Source organism: Hyperoodon ampullatus (genome assembly GCF_949752795.1).
Source record: "Hyperoodon ampullatus genome assembly, chromosome: 4".
Taxonomy (NCBI): Eukaryota; Metazoa; Chordata; class Mammalia; order Artiodactyla; family Ziphiidae; genus Hyperoodon; species Hyperoodon ampullatus.
In genome coordinates, this window is record NC_136917.1 from 36,426,873 (window position 1) to 36,446,157 (window position 19,285).

At 58.3% G+C, this 19,285-nt stretch overlaps 1 protein-coding gene across 2 annotated transcripts; it reads left to right on the forward strand.

The window, feature by feature from the left end:
* The first annotated feature begins 47 nt into the window (after positions 1-47).
* COPE (COPI coat complex subunit epsilon) lies at positions 48-17,652 on the forward strand. Of its 2 annotated transcripts, XM_079701666.1 has the most exons (10): positions 48-187; positions 6,304-6,366; positions 8,284-8,384; positions 11,478-11,630; positions 12,845-12,898; positions 13,403-13,484; positions 14,637-14,792; positions 16,071-16,139; positions 17,223-17,297; positions 17,445-17,652. In XM_079701666.1, the coding sequence occupies exons 1-10, from the start codon at positions 62-64 to the stop codon at positions 17,490-17,492; spliced, it is 927 nt and encodes a 308-aa protein (XP_079557792.1). In that variant the 5' UTR covers positions 48-61; the 3' UTR covers positions 17,493-17,652. The 2 variants fall into 2 exon arrangements, with proteins under 2 accessions (XP_079557792.1, XP_079557793.1); XM_079701667.1 differs by lacking the exon at positions 14,637-14,792.
* The last annotated feature ends 1,633 nt before the right edge of the window (positions 17,653-19,285 follow it).

Sequence of the window (19,285 nt, forward strand, 5' to 3'; positions counted from 1 at the left end):
TGGCTCCCTCCTTCCGGCCGACGTGTCTCTCAGTGGGAGTAGCGGGTGAGAGGGCAGCGACATGGCGCCTCCGGCTCCTTGCTCAGCTTCTGGAGGCTCCGGGGAGGTGGACGAGCTGTTCGACGTGAAGAATGCCTTCTACATTGGCAGCTACCAGCAGTGCATCAACGAGGCGCAGCGGGTGAAGGTGCGGCGGCTGCGGGGCTGGGGGACCCTGGGGGCGGAGGCGGAAGACGCTTCCTGGTGGCTGCGGGTCGCGCTGATTTAAAAAACCCTCCCTCTTCACCTCGCACCGTTTCATCCCCGCCGCCCCCCCCCCCCCCCGCCACATCTCTTCAGAACGCGGTGAAGAATTACCCTTGTCCTATGACCAAACTCAAAGCAGTAACACTTTAACGATACTTCTCACTCTGAGCGCTCACTCAGACTGAGCCTTGGGAGGCATTTGAGTAAGAGAGGGGTTCATACCGCTATAGTAATAATAACAATGGTAATGATACTACGCTACAGTAGTAATGATAAAGACAGCAACAACAATAATAGTTTCCATCTGTTGAGCACCCACACTGTGCCGCCATGCCCTCAGTACCCGTGAAGTAGGGACTGTTGTTTATCCTCATTTTACAGGTGAGAAAAGGGAGGCTCAAGAAAGAAATGGCTTCTCGCTCGTTACCCTGCCCCACTAACCAGGTTATTTCTCCCCAGACTTGCTCATTCATTCATTCATCCATTCCTCATTGAGCATCTGTATGGGCCAGGCAGGATATTAGTGCTGGGCGCACAGCAGTGACAAAATAGACAAAACTCCTAGCTCTCTTGGAAGCCTCAGCTCCCAAGGGAGACAGACAGTAAACAAGTAAATAAACAAGATGTCAGGAGGTGGTGCGACGGAGAGTGGTGGGAGTGAGCCTGGCTGTTTGAGAGCTAGAAAATATAGCCCTTCAAGGCAGGGCCCAGGCAACCAGGCAGTGAGTGGGTGACAGGAGAGGGGGCAGCAGTGGCCACTAGCAGCACCACTTGGGGAGGCACATGGATGGTACTGTCACTTTGAGAGTGAGCCATTGGAGAATTTTTAAGAGCAGTGAACATGACAGGCTCTTTGCCTGCCCTCATGGTGTAGTGTCCTGAAGAGAGTAAACAAGTAACGAAGCAAGAGAATACATAGTGTCAGCTTGAGTCCTCTAGGGGAGAGGGGAGATAAAAAAGTGCTGATCAGAAATGGGGGTGGGGGCTGCTTCACGTGGGAGTGGTCAGATCAGGTCTCTCTGACTGCCGTTTTAACCTGTGACCAAACCTTGAGAAGGCTCTAACCCCATAAGTTGCTGCAAAGGTGCTGAGGCAGCAGTGAGCTCCATGTAGTCAAGGCATACGAGGGTGGTGTGGCAGGAGTGGGGCGAGCACAGTGGGGGAGATGAAGAACGAGGTGGGCAGAGCGAGGAGCAGGGCCTGAAGGGCCACAGCAGGGGTTTGGATTTTATCCCGAAGGTGTGGGAGGCCATGGGAGCGCCACACAAGGGAGTTGCAGACATCTTCCCAGAGGCAGCCAGAGGGTTGGGAGGAATTTGGCTTCTGAAGCAGAGAAGGCTTGCTTTCCCTTCTGGCCTTTGGCACTGAACCCCATGTCCCTGAGTGTCATCTGCGTAATGGGGGGTAAAACCTCAAACAGACTTCAGTAAGAGATTAGGAATCGTTGAAATAACATTTGCATGACCGTATTAGTTTTCCATTGCCACTGTGACAAATTACCAAACAACAGCTTAAGTAAGGCAGCACACGTTTATTATCTCGCAGCTTCTGTAGGTCAGAAGTCCAACACTGCTCTCACCAGGCTAAAATCAAGGTGTCGGCCCAGCTATGTCCTTTTTTGGAGGTTCTGGGGAAGAAGCACCTTCCTAACTTGTTCAAGTTGCTACCTCTTGGCCAGGGGCCACCCTTAGCTCCTGGAGGCTTCTGGATGCTTCTCTCCAGTCCTCAACCTCGCATATCACCCTTCCATCTCAGAAGCAGCCACAGGGTTCTCACTTGGAGTCTCTCCAATTTCCCCTTCTCCTTCACTTCTTTTGTCTAAAAGTCCTCTGCTTTTAAGGGTTTCCGTGATTAGACTGGATCCTCCCAGATAACCCAGCGTAGTGTCTCCATTTTTAGGGTCCATACTCTTAATCGCACCTGTGAAGTCCCTTTTGTGATGTAACATAAGCTGTTCACAGGCCCCAGGGACTGGTATGGACATCTCTGGGGGACCTTGTCCGTTCAGCGCCATGGTTGTTACATGCCTCCTTGCCGGGGTAGTGTAGACCATGAGAAGATTGAGACAGACCTGGGCTCAGATTCTGTCTCTTCTGTGTTCTCTCGGCAGCCAGGGCTGAGTCACTGCACCTTTCTGAGCCTCACTTTCCCCTCCTGTCAAATGGGAACGATGACATTCATCTCAGTAGGGTCCCTCTGAGGTTCAGCGTTATACTCATGATCCGCCGTCTGTCTTCTGTTGTGTGTCTGTTCTGCTTACGTTACAGCAATGTGTTCTTTCAGTCTTACTGTGTCATAATACGCAAACTTTACCTCCCTGCTGAAGGAATCAGCGTGACCTGCTGTATGTAGAGAGTGATGGAAAACAAAGGAAACCAGATCAGCAGTCACTTTTTTATTGATTGATTGATTGATTGATTGGCTGTGTTGGGTCTTCGTTGCAGTTCGCGGGCTTCTCAGTGCGGTGGCTTCTCTTGTTGTGGAGCACAGCCTCTAGGCGCACGGGCTTCCGTAGTTGTGGCTCGTGGACATAGTTGCTCCGTGGCATGTGGGATCTTCCCGGACCAGGGAGCGAACCCCGTGTCCCCTGCATTGACAGGCAGATTTTTAACCCCCAGGGAAGTCCCAACAGTCACTTTTTTAAAATTAATTTATTTTTATTTATATTTATCTTTGGCTGCGTTGGGTCTTCGTTGCTGCACGCAGGCTTTCTCTAGTTGTGGCGAGCAGGGGCTACTCTTCGTTGTGGTGCGTGGACTTCTCATTGCGGTGGCTTCTCTTGTTGAGGAGCATGGGCTCTAAGTGCATGGGCTTCAGTAGTTGTGGCATGCGGGCTCCAGAGTGCAGGCTCAGTAGTTGTGGCACACGGGCTTAGTTGCTCCACGGCATGTGGGACCTTCCCGGACCAGGGCTCGAACCTGTGTCCCCAGCATTGGCAGGCAGATTCTTGACCACTGCGCCACCAGGGAAGCCCATAGCAGTCACTCTTGCTGGAGGCACACTGCGGCCCAACCTCTGAGCTGGGGGATCTACACTGTCTTTAGCAACGTGGTAAAGATGCACCGGCACCAAACCAAGAGATTCTACCTGACGCATCCAGAAGAGTGGGAGTCCTATCCCTGCTGAGCCATTTGACGTGATTTAATTCTGGTCCACAGGCCACCTAAACCTTCTTAGGCAGCCTGTACTGGGTTGAATGGTGTCCCTGAAAAGATATGTTCACCCGGGACCTGTGAATGTGACTTATTTGGAAAAGAGTCTTTGCAGCTGTAATTCAGTGAAGGATCTCTAGACAGGATCAGCTGGGTTAGACCCTAAATCCAGTGACTGGTGTCCTTCTAAGAGAGAGGCTTGAGGCAGACAGAAAAGATGGAGGCAGAGGTAGGGGTGAGGCAGCCGCAAGCCAAGGACTACCTGGAGCCACCAGAAGACGGATGAGGCAAAGAAGGATCCTCCCAGAGAGCCTATGGGAGGCACACGGCTCTGCCGACACCCTGATCTCGGACTTCTGGCCTCCAGAACCGTGAGAGAATAAGTTTCTGTTTCTTCAAGCACACCCCCCAGCCCAGCTGGTGGTTAGTTATAGCAGCCCCAGCAACCTCAGGCACCACCAGAGGTGACACCAGGTAGAACACCTGGTGTGTCTCAGTGCTGACACCATGATGATGTTTGTTTCCCCACCTGTCAGACATTTCGCAAGTGCCCACAAGATGGCAGGCACTGCACAGGTGTTAAGGATGAAGCAGCTAAGAAAGCCTCCAGGAGCTGACTGTGGAGTGTGGTCGGGGGACACTGATGGCCAGTAAGGGGAGGGAACGTGATCCCCCTTGCCAAACCCCATCACTGACTTCCCTTTACAGTACCGCTTGCTCTCAGGTCTGGCTGCACCTCTGAGCTGTTTGAAGGCAGTTTGAGGCCACCCTGGGGTTGGACATCATTGGTGGACGTAAGCCTCCTGGCTTTTCTGGTTTCTGAGCTCCCAGGTGATTCTGATGAGCTGTCAGGACTGGGGACCAGACCACTCACCTGGTGGCATGCATCACAGTCCCTGGTGTTGCCTGATCTGTACATCTGTCCTTGTTCTTACACCTCCCAGAAGCTCTTCTCTCTTTGGCTGATTGAGAGGGTCCTGAGCATCTGTGTGTGGGGTCTCGGTGACCCCCCTTGGCAGTCCTGCAGGGTCAGTGGTGGTGCCTGTTTTACAGAGGGGGCAGCTGAGGCTCAGAGTTGCCTCTGGGACCCTGGTCCCCCACAAGGCATCCCACTGTGTCCCTGCTTCAAAGATACCAACAGCCAACATTTGTCTCTTTTTTTTACTGAGGGTGGTATGGGGACCCCAGGTGGGTTGTCCTCACCAGTGTCCACCTCTGAGGGTCATTTCAGAGTCACTTATATAGAGGACACCGTGTTCCAAATCATGGCCGGATCCCCAGCCTGGCCACCAAGGCCAGAGCAAGCTGCTGGGACCCCCAGGCAAAGTTGGCCTGAGTCTGGCTGGGGCCAGGAGCCAGGCTTCTTGTTCGCAGTCTCCCTTGGCCTGGGAGGAAGACACATTCAGCGCTCTCACCCCCTCAGGCTGGGAAGAAGGCCTGGGGACTAGGAGTCTGGTTCTCAGCCTCGGAGGAGAGCAGTCCTGGCATGCTCCCACCGGCGGGGCTCCAGAACATTTGTCCCTGTGCTCTGGCAGCTGGACAGGCTGTTCATTCTCTCTCTGCTTTTCCTCAGGCCCTGTGGTTTAGAGGTTGTTGGAGTAGTGACTCCAAGGTGGCCGGGCCCCCTTCCCCCATGTCACTTGGCTCTCCCAGCCCCCAGGTGGCCTGTCCCAGCACCCACATGCCCTCTGGGCTGAGTTGCTCTGTGCCACCCCAGGTCAGCCAGCACCCTGGGGCGTGGTCCAAAGCTGCTCTCCCGAGGGAGGGTCCCTCGCCTGCCCGTAGCCTCGTGGGGGCCTCCCTCGCAGTCCCACAGTCAACCCTGTAGGAGGTCACCTCACACCTGCTTCTGGGTTCTGTGTGGTGGCTGGGCTGAGGGAGTGTGGCCCGTGGGCCTCGTCCCCGAGTATAGGGCGGTCCCCAAGGTCTCACCCAGCCTGGCTAGACCCAGACATCGCTATGCTGGGGCAGCCAAGCTGAGCTCTCTCAGAAAGTTCCTCCGAGTGAGGCAGACCTTCATCTCTCCTGTTTGTCACGTTTAAAGAACGTTTTGAAACAAAAGCAGGACAGGAACAAGAGGCATGGAAGTATTCGTTACAGAAAGTAAGTCCCTTTCGCACGTCTCCCACTGGGCCCCATCCCTTCTCCAATATCCACCATTCATGTCCGGATAGGAATCCTCCCAGGCCTGTTTGCTCGGCTTGTACAAACTTGGGCATCAGGGCGTTCCCATACCCACCCCTACCCCCACCCCCACCCCTTGCTGTCCTCGGACCACCCATACTGTTGAGCAGCTTCTGTTTTGTTTTGTTTTTTTGCGGTACGCGGGCCTCTCACTGTTGTGGCCTCTCCCGTTGCGGAGCACAGCCTCTGGATGCGCAGGCTCAGCGACCATGGCTCACGGGCCCAGCCGCTCCGTGGCATGTGGGATCTTCCCGGACCGGGGCACGAACCCGTGTCCCCTGCATCGGCAGGCGGACTCCCAACCACTGTGCCACCAGGGAAGCCCGAGCAGCTTCTGTTTTGATCCACTGCACCCTGGGGTCCTTCCGCCTTGACACAAGCAGCCACGTGGCCAGTGGTCAGAAGCGTGGGCTCTGCCCTGGCCCCTGCTGTGTGGCTGGAGCAGTTTCAGCACTTTTGGTGCCCCCATCCCTCACCTGGATGGATGGGGGTGACGGTCGAGCCTCCTTTCCCAGGGCGATGTCAGGGTGGCACAGAATGAGGTGCCTGGCTCACTGCATGCCCTCAGTGGAGGCTCCTCTCCTGCTGCCTAAGGTCATAGGCAGCTGAGAGCCAGGGCCGGGACTAGGACCCAGACTCCACTGGGAAAGCTGCCCACTTCTGGCCTCTGAGGGCCTGTTGGGCACACAGCCCCCAAGAGTTCTGACCTGCTTTTCCACAGCCGTCAAGCCTGGAGAGAGATGTGGAAAGGGATGTCTTCCTGTACAGAGCGTACCTGGCACAGGTGAGTGTGGGCCCTTGACCATGACTGCCAACACCCTGGGGAAGGAGAGTAAGGAACAGAGTGTTGGCAGGGGTGGGGACCACGAGCAGCTGGTGTGGCCACCACAAGAAGGTGGCCGTGTCACTGAGGCCCTGGAGCACCAGGCCAGAGGGCCAATGTTGGGATTTCTTGCTTTTCTTTTTATACTTAATCGATCGATTTCACTTGTTCAGTACAGTTCTGGGTTTACAGAATAACTGAGCAGATGGCAAAGAGAATTCCAAATGCCCACCCCCCACGCACAGGCATTTCCTCTTATTAACATTTTGGGTTGGCAGGGTGCTTTTGTTACAATCAATGCAGTGATATTGATACTGTTATTAACCAAAGCCCACAGTTTAGACACTAGGTATTTTTTGCTTCTTTTATTTGGGGTATAATTGATTTATAATGTTGTGTTAGCTTCAGGTGTACAGCAAAGTGAATATATTATACAAATACATATATCCACTTTTTTTTTTGGATTCTTTTCCCATATAGGCCATTACAGAGTATTGAGTAGAGTTCCTTGTGCTGTACAGTAGGTCCTTATTAGTTCTCTTTGTTGTATACAGTAGCATGTATGTGTCAATCCCAATCTTCCAATTTATCCCTCCCCCCGGACCCCTTACCCCACCCTGGTAACCATAAGTTTATTTTCTACATCTGTAATTCTACTTCAGTTTTGTAGGTAAATTCATTTGTAGTCTTTTTTTAGATTTCACATATAAGCGATATCTTACGATATTCTTCTTTTTCTTTCTGACTTACTTCACTCAGTTTGAGAATCTCTGGGTCCATTCACGTTGCTGCAAATGGCATTATTTTGTTCTTTTTTATGGCTGAGTAATATTCCATTGTATATATGTACCACGTCTTCTTTATCCATTCCTTTGTTGATGGACATTTAGGTTGCTTCCACAGACACTAGGGTTTTTAAAAAGCAGCATTACCCTGATAATGCAGTAAGACTGCATTCTTCTGTTCTAAAAACAATCTGGACTCTGCAGACAGGATTGAATTGTGCCCCGCCCTGTTCCCACCCCAGACCCACCAGCCTCCCGCCAACCTCGTCCCACAGCCACAGCCGCAGACTGCTCTGTTGTGGGTGCGTGGCTCCACAGATGCCCCCACCTCACATCAGGCCTCGGGTGGCTTCCCAGGTCTGTTTTCATCTTTCCCTCTATGGAGCGTTCTGGAGCCTGATGGAACTTCCACCTTGTGGACCGAGCCCCCCTCACCACCCTCCCCCCACCAACCTCCAGGGTGAAGCTGGGGCCCAGACAGTGTGTGTGGTCCCCAGCAGAGTAGGGTGTCCTGGCACGCCCCAGAATCTCCTTGGATGTGTTCGTATATTCGTGTATGTATATATATCTTTAAAAGAGGAATACGTGTCGGTGGCAACGAAAATACTGGAACTACCTAGAAAGAAAGACAGTGAAAAATGGGTCCCTGATTCCAGTTCCCCTCCCTGCAGTGACCTCCCTGCTGGGTGTCTGCCCGTGGGATGCATGTTCTGCTCAATAGAAGCCAGTGCCCAGACCCCCTGGCCCTGGTGACACCACTGCACCCCACCCCCAGAGTGGCGGGGCCCTCACCCCGTCACTTCACCACCGGGGGCTGAACAGTGACCTGCCAGGGTCTCCAGCTAGAGCAGTGGGCAGCGTGGCACGACAGCTAACGGGTGATGCTGTGCTGGCTTCCACAGCGCACTCCAGCGGGGATGGCACCCGTGGGCTGAGGGGGTCCCTGGGAGTGGTGGGCACCGGCCCCTGGTATTGGGGCTCCACCAGGGCAGTGCTGGAGCCAAGAAGCCCTTGTATGTTCCTGGGGTCTGAGAACATATAAACCCCACGGGGAGTTCGGGCAGAGCTGACAGTCTGCTTGTCTTGCCCACAGAGGAAGTACGGCGTGGTCCTGGATGAGATCAAGCCCTCCTCGGCCCCAGAGCTCCAGGCCGTGCGCATGTTTGCTGAGTACCTGGCTAGCGACAGCCGGCGGTGAGGTTGGGTGGGGGTGGGCCTGGGGCACGGTGGATGGGCCTGGGTGGGCAGAGGATGTCTAGTTGGCATCCCTCCTCTGCCCTCTCACCTCTCTGAGCTTCAGTTTCCCTCACTTGCACAGTGGGAGGCAGTGATGGACCCTGCTTCAAAGGGGGCGGGGGGCTGGGGATCAGAGATGCGGACTTGTGTACAGATACCTAGGGACAGTGAGGGCCTCATTCTTGCCAGGAGGACCTCCCCTGGTACATAAAGGTGGGGACCCTGCAGCCAGTCTTCCAGCCATTGCTGCTCACCCATTGTGCAGGGGAGGGAATGGCAGCCACACCACGCGTCGTTCATCTCTGCCCAGATGGAGGGTGGGAGGGGACAGCAAGTCTTCACCCTGAGCTGGGTGTGTCCACCTGTGCCACAGACCAGCAGTCATCAAACTCCCTCAGGCGATGGCCAGGAGAGGTGGGGTGGTCCGGGCTATGGGGACCTGGAAGTGCTGAGCATCCCAGGACCAGGCCCGCCTGTTACCTGCTGCTCCGTCGGGGTCTGAGACAGCTCACGGTCCAGCCCTGCTGGCCTCAGATGGTTCCTGCACAGGCAGGTGCGTGGGCTGTTCCTTGCTGGCTGGGATGCTCGCCCAGGTGCACGTGAACTCGGCCTCTGCAGGTGGGGGCCCTGTGGCCCTGCATCACCTGTGCGTGGAGCACCAGCCTGACGCAGCAGGCCCCGTGGCCCCTCTGCACCTCGGTTTCCCCCGCCCCTCGGAATGGGCTGGTCGTGAGGCCCCCTGGGATTTCGGATGTAAAACACTCCCCAGAGGGCGGCTGGGATGGAAGGCTGGGGCAGCACAGCCCACGACAGGGAGCCACTCTGTTCTGTGAGCCGATTCCCACCTACCTGTCCCAGCCCCAGAGCCCTTCCACCACCCAGGCCGCCCCTCACAGCACTGTGACGCCTCACAGAGGGGCCCTCCCCCCGATCTCTGCCCTGTGGAACTTAATAAACCAGGATGCGGTCATGACCTTGTTGACACTACGCTTTCCTCGGAGGCTGCTGCAGCCATGTGTGAGTCCCAAGTGTGGGTACGACTGTCTGCTGTGACCCCCACCTCTGCTCCTTCCTCATGGAGGGCAACGCCCTGTGCTCCACCTTCTGTGATCAGGCTCCTTCGTCCACAGATGCTTGAAGGATTTACTCAAAGAGGCTTAAGCAGTGGCAGCTGAATGGGGACTTCCAAAAGACATGTCCATGTCCTGACCCCCAGAACCTGTGAACCTGACCTCATTGGAAATGGGGGTCTTTGCAGGTGTAAGTGGTTAAGGATCTTGAGATCATCTTGGATATAAGGTGGGCCCTAAATCCGGTGACTGGTATCTTCATAAGAGATGGAAGAGAAGACACAGATGCGGAGGCCACATGAAGATGGAGGCAGAGATTGGGGTGAAAGAGACACAAGCCAAGGACTGCCGCAGCTCCAGGAGAAAGGACCAGGACAGATCTTCCCTTGGAGGAAGGAACCAATCCTGCCAGCACTTTGATTTCAGAGTGCTCACCTCCAGAACTGGGAGAGAATAAACCCCTGTTGTTTTGATCCCCTCCCTGGTTCGTGGGCTTTGTGACAGCATCCCCAGGACACTAAGACAGGCAGCCTCCTGAGGCCATCCCTTCACCCTCTCTGTGCACGTCTCTAGCTGGGGTGACAAACCCCATTCTCCTTTCGGAAGGGGAAAGAGCTGCAGGGCTGCTGTGAGCACTACAGAAAAGAACCTGCCGGAAGCCTGCGGTGTGGAGCAGGTGCTCGGGAAAGCAGAGCGGCTCTTGGTGCATCCATCCTGGCTGTACAGACCACCGCCCCATGCAAACTGCCCAGTGAGCAGGTGGTGGAGAAAGTGCTGGAGCCCGTAAGGGTAACCACAACGTGTTCCAGTAACAACGTACAGCACTGACGTTACAAGGACAAGAGCAGGCACCGTGTTCACAGCCTGTGTGCCAGGAACCAGGCAGGAAGCTTTGGGAGGTGGCCTTGGGGCTCCTCACGCCAACCCTGTGTGATCCCCGTGCACAGTCCTTCTGTGCAGAGCGGGGAAGAGACTCAGATTTGAAGTCATTTGTCCATCAGGCACCTCTCTGGTGGGCGCAGAGGGAGTAATAGGCACATCCCTGCCCTCCAGGGGCCCTCAGGTACACAGGCACTTGGCTGCCAGCCCCCAGCAACCCGCGTGAAACGTATGCGCTTGTTGAGACCGTGTGTCCCAAGCCACAGCATTTGTCCAGCAATGACACAGGGCCAGGCCCTTGCCTCCCTTCTCTCATTAACCACTCAGCAGCCCTTTGAAACAAGGAGTTGCAGCTCCTCGTTTCAGTTAAGCAGACCGAGGCTCTGGTGTCCTGTGGCGGGTGAGGGTGTCCGGCGGGTCCTCGGGCAAGCCTGCACTCCAGCCTGCTGCCGGCTCCCAGCCCCCAGGCGCGCACGGCATCCACTTGCCGGGAGCAGCCTGCACACCAAGCTCGGGAACTGGGGGCAGCCACCCTGTCAGTGGGGGTGTCGTCCTGCACAGCCACCCTCAGGACCCAGGCCCGATGCTGACCGAGGGAGATCAGGACCCTCTGCTGAGACCACTGGCCTACTCGGGAAGTTGGTGACGTCGCTGGTGTGAGGTTCACCTGTGTGGCCTCATGTCCCTGTGGAGGTGTCCCCATTGAGCTAGCCTGTCCCTGTGCATGCGGGGCAGCGTGGACACCTCAGCCCCCGAGCACTGGGGGCCAGTGGAGCTCGAGACCTGGATGGTCATTTGTGCTGCTCCGTGGGCAGAGCCAGGCGTGGCCCTTGCTGCCCCACACTCCCCACAGGGCCTGGAGCACCCAACCCCGCTTCTCCTGGCCTTGGTTTCCCTGTTTATGTGCGGGGTGAGGAGTGCCTGGTGGGGAGGTGGCGAGACTGGCACCTAGTGGGGCTTGGCAGAGACAGCTGGGCCTATCCTGCCCTCGCTGCCTTGTGCCCCGGGGGGCTTGACTCGCCCTCTCTGGGCCTGTCTGTTCCCATGGGGGAGAGGCCGCCTCCCGCCCCTGCCTCGGGCTCTGAGCAGCTGCGTCTCGCAGGGATGGGATCGTGGCCGAGCTGGACCGGGAGATGAGCCGGACCGTGGACGTGACCAACACCACCTTCCTGCTCATGGCTGCCTCCATCTACTTCCACAACCAGAACCCGGACGCAGCCCTGCGCACCCTGCACCAAGGGGACAGCCTGGAGTGGTGAGTGGCTGTCCTGCACTGGGGGAGCGGCCAGCGTGAGTGGCTCCTCTGGTGTCCAGGAAGCTCAGGGCCTCATCAGCCATCGTCATAGGAACGGCAAGGGGGGCTGCTCTGAAAGAGAGGGGCTGGGATGGGGCACGGGCCTCCCATTTAGGCTGCAGCTCTTGTTCTCCGTCCAGGAGACACACTTTTCCGCATGGCTGGGCCATTGCTCTGAGGACACATCACCCGGGGCTGAAAACCCTCTGTTCCCAGCAGCAGAGCAGAAAAGCACCTTTGTCTCTGCCTGAGATTTCTGCACCCTCCCTTCTCCCATGGAGCCTTGTGTTTCTCTGCCCTGGGCCCTGGATTTCCATGTCCTCCCTGGGCCCCACGGACCCTCCCCTGAGGCTGGCCCTCAGGGCACTCTGGGCCTGGGCACTGGAGTGCCCTGCAGCCTGCTGTTGGCTCCACCCCCACCCCAGGAGGTGGCTCTGGGCTGTGCTGTGTCCGGCTCCCTGCGGCCAGGGCTCCAGCCCTGCAGGGTGCAGCCATTCTCCCCCATGAGCGCCCTGGTTTCTGCCTTCCCTTGGTTAGTTGGTCACCACGTGTTCCTTCCTATCCATTTATGTCCCACCCTGATTCAGAGGGGGGTTTGCAATAGGCATGTTACACGGCTGGTGAGGCAGTGCACCCCACGAATGTTTCTCATGCTTCTCCTTGGGCTGGTCTGGGTGCCGGGTCACGTTCTGGCGGGAAAACTCGGGAACAAGTGGCCACATTAGTGATCGGTGGTCACAGCTGTCTGGGCTCGAGGCGGGGGGCTGTGGGTGTGGGTGCTGAAAGCACGGAGCAGATGTTCTCCTGCAGCACTTCATCTGGGACTCTGGAAAGGAGAGGGAGGTACAGATGGGATGGCCAGCCACGGGGCGGGCAGGGAGAGGGCCACAGGCCTGGGGACCCCATGGGAGCTCCCGACCCAAGCACACTCAGCAGAGACAGGCGGGAGTGCAGGGCCTGGGAAGCGATGGGGTGCTCAGCCCAGCAAAAAACGCCCAGGTCTGAGTTCGGCCCTGCTGGGCTGACAGTCAACCTCAGTGTTCCCCGCGGTAAGGCGGGGCTGGTGGCCTGAGCACGCAAGGGGAGGTTTCTGGAAGATGGTGCTTACACAGAGTGAGCTCCTGGTGGAAGATAAAGTGGGGTAGGAGTTCACTGACTGCCCGCCCTTCCCACAGCATGGCCATGACGGTGCAGATCCTGCTGAAGCTAGACCGCCTGGACCTCGCCCGGTAAGCCCCTCTCCCCCAGGGCTGCTGGGCTGTGGCCTGTGCATCGGGGGTATCTTAGCAACAGCCAGGCCATGTTGGGACCCTGTGTTCTCTAGCAGCCAGGCCACTGTCTTCAAGGGCGCACACGGCATGGGGACTACCCAGAGCCCTCCCCCTGGCTCTGATTATCAGTGACACGAGTGTTTCTCCATTTATTTCATTCTAGTCCATTGGGGTGACTGCACCATTGTTTACCTGCCCTTCTCTGCAGGGTGTTGCCTGGGACAAGGGGTGTCACTGTCTGTGCCTCAGTTTCCTTCTGTGAGGCAGGCAGCGGGGCCCACCTTGCAGGGTTGGGGTGGGCTTTGCAAGCACGCAGAGGCATGTGCAGCCGTGGATGGGGGGTGGCCGGGCCAGGGCCTGAGGTCCTGGGGCCTCGTGAGCAAGGAACTCGGGCGGGGGTGGGGCACAGTGACTGGCCACTCAGCTACCGGGCACCTTCCCGCCTCTCTCCTCTGCCCCCAGGAAGGAGCTGAAGAAAATGCAGGACCAGGACGAGGACGCCACCCTCACCCAGCTGGCCACCGCCTGGGTCAGCCTGGCTGTGGTGAGCACTGGGCTTGTGTGCGGGCATGAGAGACAGGAGTATCCGGGACCCAGGAGGTCGCGGTGGCCCCCTGTGCGCAGCGCTGGCTGCTCCTGTGGGGGAGGGTGCAGGTGGGGTTCCACAGACGCACTGGACCTCCTGCTTTCTTGGGGGCTAGTCCCCTGGAGGAGCCCCAGCACGTTTTCCCCCTCTCTCAGGCTTGACCCGTTCTGGCTCCTTGCAGCCGAGAGGCTTGGCCAGAGCCAGAGTGAACAAACTGGGGGTTTATGGAACCGGACTCGGCGTACCTCTGCCTGCACGCACCCCCTCCCGCCCCCCAGCCTAGGTGCACGGAGCCAGCCAGCTGGCAGCACACCCTCCTCTGGGGTCTGGCCCTGGTCTTGGCTGCTGCCCAGCTTGCTCTCCAGGCTCCCGGCACAGGGTTGATGCCCGTATCCCCCTCGCGCTTTCCCCCCTCGAGCCCAGCCCCCCACCCCCACGTGCCTGGGCGCCCCTCTCCTGGTAGCCGCCCCATTTCTGGATTTGGACATTTGGCTTCTTTTCTCTGAGTCACTCCTTTGTACGGGCCTTTTAAATTGTGCTCCGCGTCTGTGTGCATCTGCACATCCTTTTGCAGGGCTGGGGCCTCACCCCACAGTATCCATTCAGTTTAGTGGGACAAACCCGAACAGCTCTCTCCCATAGCCTAGCAGTCTTTCACAAGCACATCTTGGTCTCAGGTTCCCCTGCAAGTGTGGCGCTGTGTCTTTACCAGGCAGACAGAACCTTCTATTCAGAATTTGGGCGGTCGGGGTCACGGCTGCTGGAGCAGAGGCCACCCCGATGGGCCATGTGTCCCAGTGGTCCCAGCTCAGACCTTGACCCAGCTGCCCGTGCAGTGATTCTCCCTCTCGAAGCCGAGGCTTTCGAGTCTATAAACGTAGGGCTTGGGGAGCCAGATTTGAGGGGGGTCTTCGTGCCACTTCGGCCCCTTCACAGCACTAGCTGCACAGGGGTCTCTTCAGGGAAGGGGGCGGTGTCCAAAGAGTGCCTGCAGTAGGCCGGCTGCACTGGGACTGTCTCCACAAAGTGCTGGGGTCCCTCCAGGAGGGAACAGGCGGGGTAGGGCCGGGCAGCAGGGTGACAAAGTGGTGACGTCAGCTGTCCCCACAGGGTGGTGAGAAGCTGCAGGACGCCTACTACATCTTCCAGGAGATGGCTGACAAGTGTTCGTCCACCCTGCTGCTGCTCAATGGGCAGGCAGCCTGCCACATGGCCCAGGGCCGGTGGGAGGCCGCGGAGGGTGTGCTGCAGGAGGCGCTGGACAAGGTATGGGCAGGTGCAGCCCCAGCCCAGAAAGAGGTGTGCCACAGACCCTGTGGCCTGCCTTGTGGCCATGTGGGGATTTTAATGCCATATCAGTTAAAACTCGGGATTGCAAGCGACAATCCTGATTCTAACTTCTCTTGGAAATGCGAGGATCCCATCAGCCTGGGCCCCCGTCGGCCTGAGCTGAGCAGACCCACGCCCTGTCTCCTCTTCACTGAGACCTTGGCTGCCTGGCCCGGGGCCTTTTGCGGTGATCCCTCACCTGGGTCTGTGCTTGGGAGAGACGGCTCCCGTTTGCTGCCGAGGGGAGAGCAGGCTGCCAACGGGAGGTGTTGCCTCTGCCCATCCTTGTTGAGCAGAGGGCCTGGAGCGCTGCCCTCAGGGCTGCCACAGTTGTCTTCTCATGGCTGCCATCTGAAACGTTTGATATAATGAGAAACTGACACCAGTGGGAAGCTTTCTCCATGCTCGTCTCTGCAAGGGGCCGAGCTATCGTCAGAAGGTTGTTGGCTGAGTGGGGACAGGCCGAGGGGAGTCAGTCGGGTGCTCCTGCTGGCTGGCGGCGTCAGGCTACCCGTGTGGAGCTGCCTTGCCTCCCAGAGCGCCCCGTGCTGGTGGGGAGAATGCAGGTCTCTGCAAAGAAGGGCAGCATGGGGGTGGAGCCAGATCTGTGCAGGAGGCCTGGGCCCCTGCAGCCCCTCAAGCCTGTGGCGCCCTGCATCCTGAGCGGCATGTCCCTGCCTCGCCCCAGCCAGGGGCTCTGGCTGGGGTTCCTGGCCAAGGCAGCGGCCGAGCTGATTCCCAGAGTTCCCTGTGCCTCAGAGCCCAATATGGGCGGGTGGGGTGAGGTCACCCCCTTGGAGTTTCTGGTAATTTCCCGCAGCTTCCTGCCAATGCCCCTGGGGAGCAGGCAGGGCGGGAGGGGTCTGTCCCACGGTCTCAGACCTCATTGTTGGAGCAGGAGGAGCAGCTAGCTGGGCTGTGATAGGTTGAGGCCGCCTTGGTCTGGACTCCATTACTTTGAGATTTGTGATAAAAACGCCCCTCCCAAATTGCAGCAAGCAAGGGGGGGCTCTGTGTCAGACTGGTCTGCACATGAAGCAACACGCTCACTGGGAAAGCAGCCGGTGTGGGGAGGCAGAAGGGAGGGCCCTGAGGTCACTGTCTTGCGGAGCGGCCAGTGGTGGGGGCGTGCTGGGTCTTGCAATCCCAGCCCTGCTTGAGATGGGGGCCTGGAGGAGCTGACCCTGCCTGTCTGTTGTCCCCTTGTGTTGCCAGGACAGTGGCCACCCTGAGACGCTGATCAACCTCATCGTCCTGTCCCAGCACCTGGGCAAGCCTCCCGAGGTAGGACCCTCCCCACCCTCAGCCAGGTGCAGGAGGGTTTTCCGGCCCTCATGGTGCCAGCCTGGGGTGGGCAGGGGTCTCTGGTGTGGCCCCGGCTCTAGAGGGAGCTTGGGGCCTCAGGGTCTGAACTTCAAGGTTGGCCTGGCCTTAGGGCAAAAACCTGTTCCCCATGAGTGGGCGCAGCTGAGATCGGCCCCGGGAAGCTGGCATTGCAAGTACTCTCCCAGGGTCCCCACCCTGGTCGGGGCTGCAGGTCAGCCGCTCTGTGGGTCCTACCCCTAAGTGGGCTGAGGCTCAGGGCTTCCAGGCTGGGACTCGGCCTGTGCCACCTCAGGATTGGGAGCGGACACCAGGACAGAGAAACAGGGCTCAGGGGAGCAATCCTGCTGAGCCTACCTTGTCTGAGGGTGGGGAGGAGGACGCTGGGGCACTGCCCCATTTAGGTGCCTTGCCCAGCCGGCCAGGGGCCTGCCTCAGGGCTTCATGATGGTCTGTCACCAGTTCCTCGAAGAAGAGCCCCCCAGACAGCCTCAGGGCTGGGGTGGTGCAGGACAGATAGGACGACTCTCCCACTCACTGCAGAGACATCCCCAGACTATCAGTTTTGGAGAAACAGAGCCAGACAGACGCCCCTAGCCCCACATGGTCAGGGCTGAGCCTGGCGGGTAGGGCAAGGCTGGGAGCGAGGGCTCCAATCCCCAAGCCTCTGAGGTGTCTCCATACGACGTGCCCAGAACAAATCCATCTCCTTTCCCAGCCCCGTGCCCCCTGACCTGCCTTCCACTCCTGACCCCCTGCCTCTCCCAGGGCCTGGGTCCCTGCCCAGCCCACATCCCTGAACCTGGTGCATGCTTCACCCATGTGCCAAGTGCAGGCTCTGTGCCAGGTGGTGCTCCCCACCCACCAGGGTCCTCTCTAATTCAGCATGGTTCCGGGGCAGCAGGGCGTGATGGAGAAAATATGGGGAAACCAGGGCTCTTGCCTGGGTCTGGCCAGGTGGCCCTTGTTTCACCCCACTCCCTACCCTGCAGGTCAGAGCCACGGTGGAGTCCCCATATTTAGCTAACCTTGCCTCCCCCACAGGTGACAAACCGCTACCTGTCCCAGCTGAAGGATGCCCACAGGTCCCACCCCTTCATCAAGGAGTACCAGGCCAAGGTGAGCCCATGCAGGCGGCCCGTCTCTGAGCCCTAGACCCCCCAGGCTCTTGTCAGGCAAAGCGTGGAACTCGGGGTTTGGCTCACAAGTTCTCCCCTTTCTCTGCCCACCCTCATCCCCCTTCCCCGCCCCTTATTCACGTTGAAGGAAAACGACTTTGACCGGCTGGTGCTGCACTACGCCCCCAGCGCCTGAGACCGGCCCCAGACACGTTTCCAGAGCTGTGGGGATACAAGGCCAGGGCTGTGCTGCCCTCTCCACCGGGCACTTGCCGTTTGGCCAGAAGCAGAGGTTGGAAACCCAGCCCAGCCCCCTTTTGTCAATAAATGTCTCCACTCCAGGTATCCCCACCAGATCCATGTTTGCTCTAGCCATTTTGAGGGGAGCATGTGGGAACCAAGGCTCAGATGGGAGTGGCCTGGGCACCATCACCCAGGGCTGTTGCTGGGAGGGGGCCCTGGTGACCAGGGTCTGTGAGCAGCAGCTGTACAGACTCCCCTGCCCTCAAACAGCCACCTCATGTGGCTGAGCTGCAGGTGGCACAGCCATGTCCCCCAAGCCCAGTTGGCATCCAGGGAAACTGCGGCACAGAGAAGTCACAGCCATCACAAGGGGCACCAGGATTTAAACGCAGGACCCCTGGGTGGTCTGCAGGTTGTGAGGGTGCCAGAAGCACTCAGGCTCAGCCAAGTGGGGAGGGTGTGTACCGGGTCCTCACAGGAGTAAACATCAGCGGCCCAGACCCCTGCTCCTTGCTGCCCTGTGGTGAGTCATGAGCCAAGACAGACCCACTGTGGTCGGGGCTGTGGGTGCCGGAGCACTGCTGTGGCCAAAGCACCGAGCTCCCTGCCCACAGAGAGAAATGCATAGTGAGCGCCCCTCGATAAGAAGAAGCTAAGGGCTTCCCTGGTGGTGCAGTGGTTAAGAATCCGCCTGCCAATGCAGGGGACACGGGTTCGAGCTCTGGTCTGGGAAGATCCCACACGCCGCAGAGCAACTAAGCCCGTGCGCCACGACCGAGCCTGAGCTCTAGAGCCCGCGAGCCACAACTACTGAGCCCATGTGCTGCAACTCCTTGAACCCCGCGTGCCTAGAGCCCGTGCTCCGCAACAGAAGCCACCGCAAGCCAGTGCACCACAAAGAAGAGTAGGCCCCGCTCACCGCAACTAGAGAGAGCCCGCACGCAACAAAGAAGACCCACGCAGCCAATCAATCAAAAAAATAAATAAATAAATAAACAACAGAGGGAGGGAGGGGAATGGCCGGGGCCTCCGGGACGAGGCCACCATTGAGCTGTGTCCACCAAAACAAGAAGAAGGATCTGCCAGGACAGGTTCTGGGGCGACGAGCATCCTGGGCAGTAGGAACAGCCTGTGCAAAGACCCTGAGGCCACACTGGACTCAGTGAGCTGGACAGGGCTCTGTCTCTGGGCCAGTGTCTGGGTAGGGAAAGAAAGACACTTGGGCTCTGAGAGCCTGGCCTCGGAGGTGGCCTTGGGAAACCCTGTCCTTGATTGCCAAGACAGGACATAGAGCAAGGGACCCCCAGCATCAGGACCCACCCCCAGCCCCTCCCTGCCTGGTGTGGATGCCCACATGGGGCATGCCCAGCATCAGGGCAGGGGTGGTGGTGTGTAGGGGGAGTGAGAGCTGAGATGAGCTCCCTGGGGAAGAGGAGGCCTGCCCTTTCAGGTGGGGCAGGGTATGGGTGCCATCCTTGGGACCTCGGCAGCCCCTCACTGAGCCCCTGGTGCCTGGGAGCTGTTTCCCAGCTGCCAGCACCAGGAGCCACTTTCTGTTTCCGCTCTGTACCTACACATTGGCAGCCTCCTGTCTGGGCCCTGCCAAAATGAAACTGGAGGCTGGGCTGGGGCTGGTGGATGGGGGCACCTCTCCCATTACTGATGGGTGCCATAGTGACCAGATAGTGCCTGGGTGGGAGGGCAGAGGTGGGTGGTTGGGATGGTACAGGGCTGCCCCACAGGCCC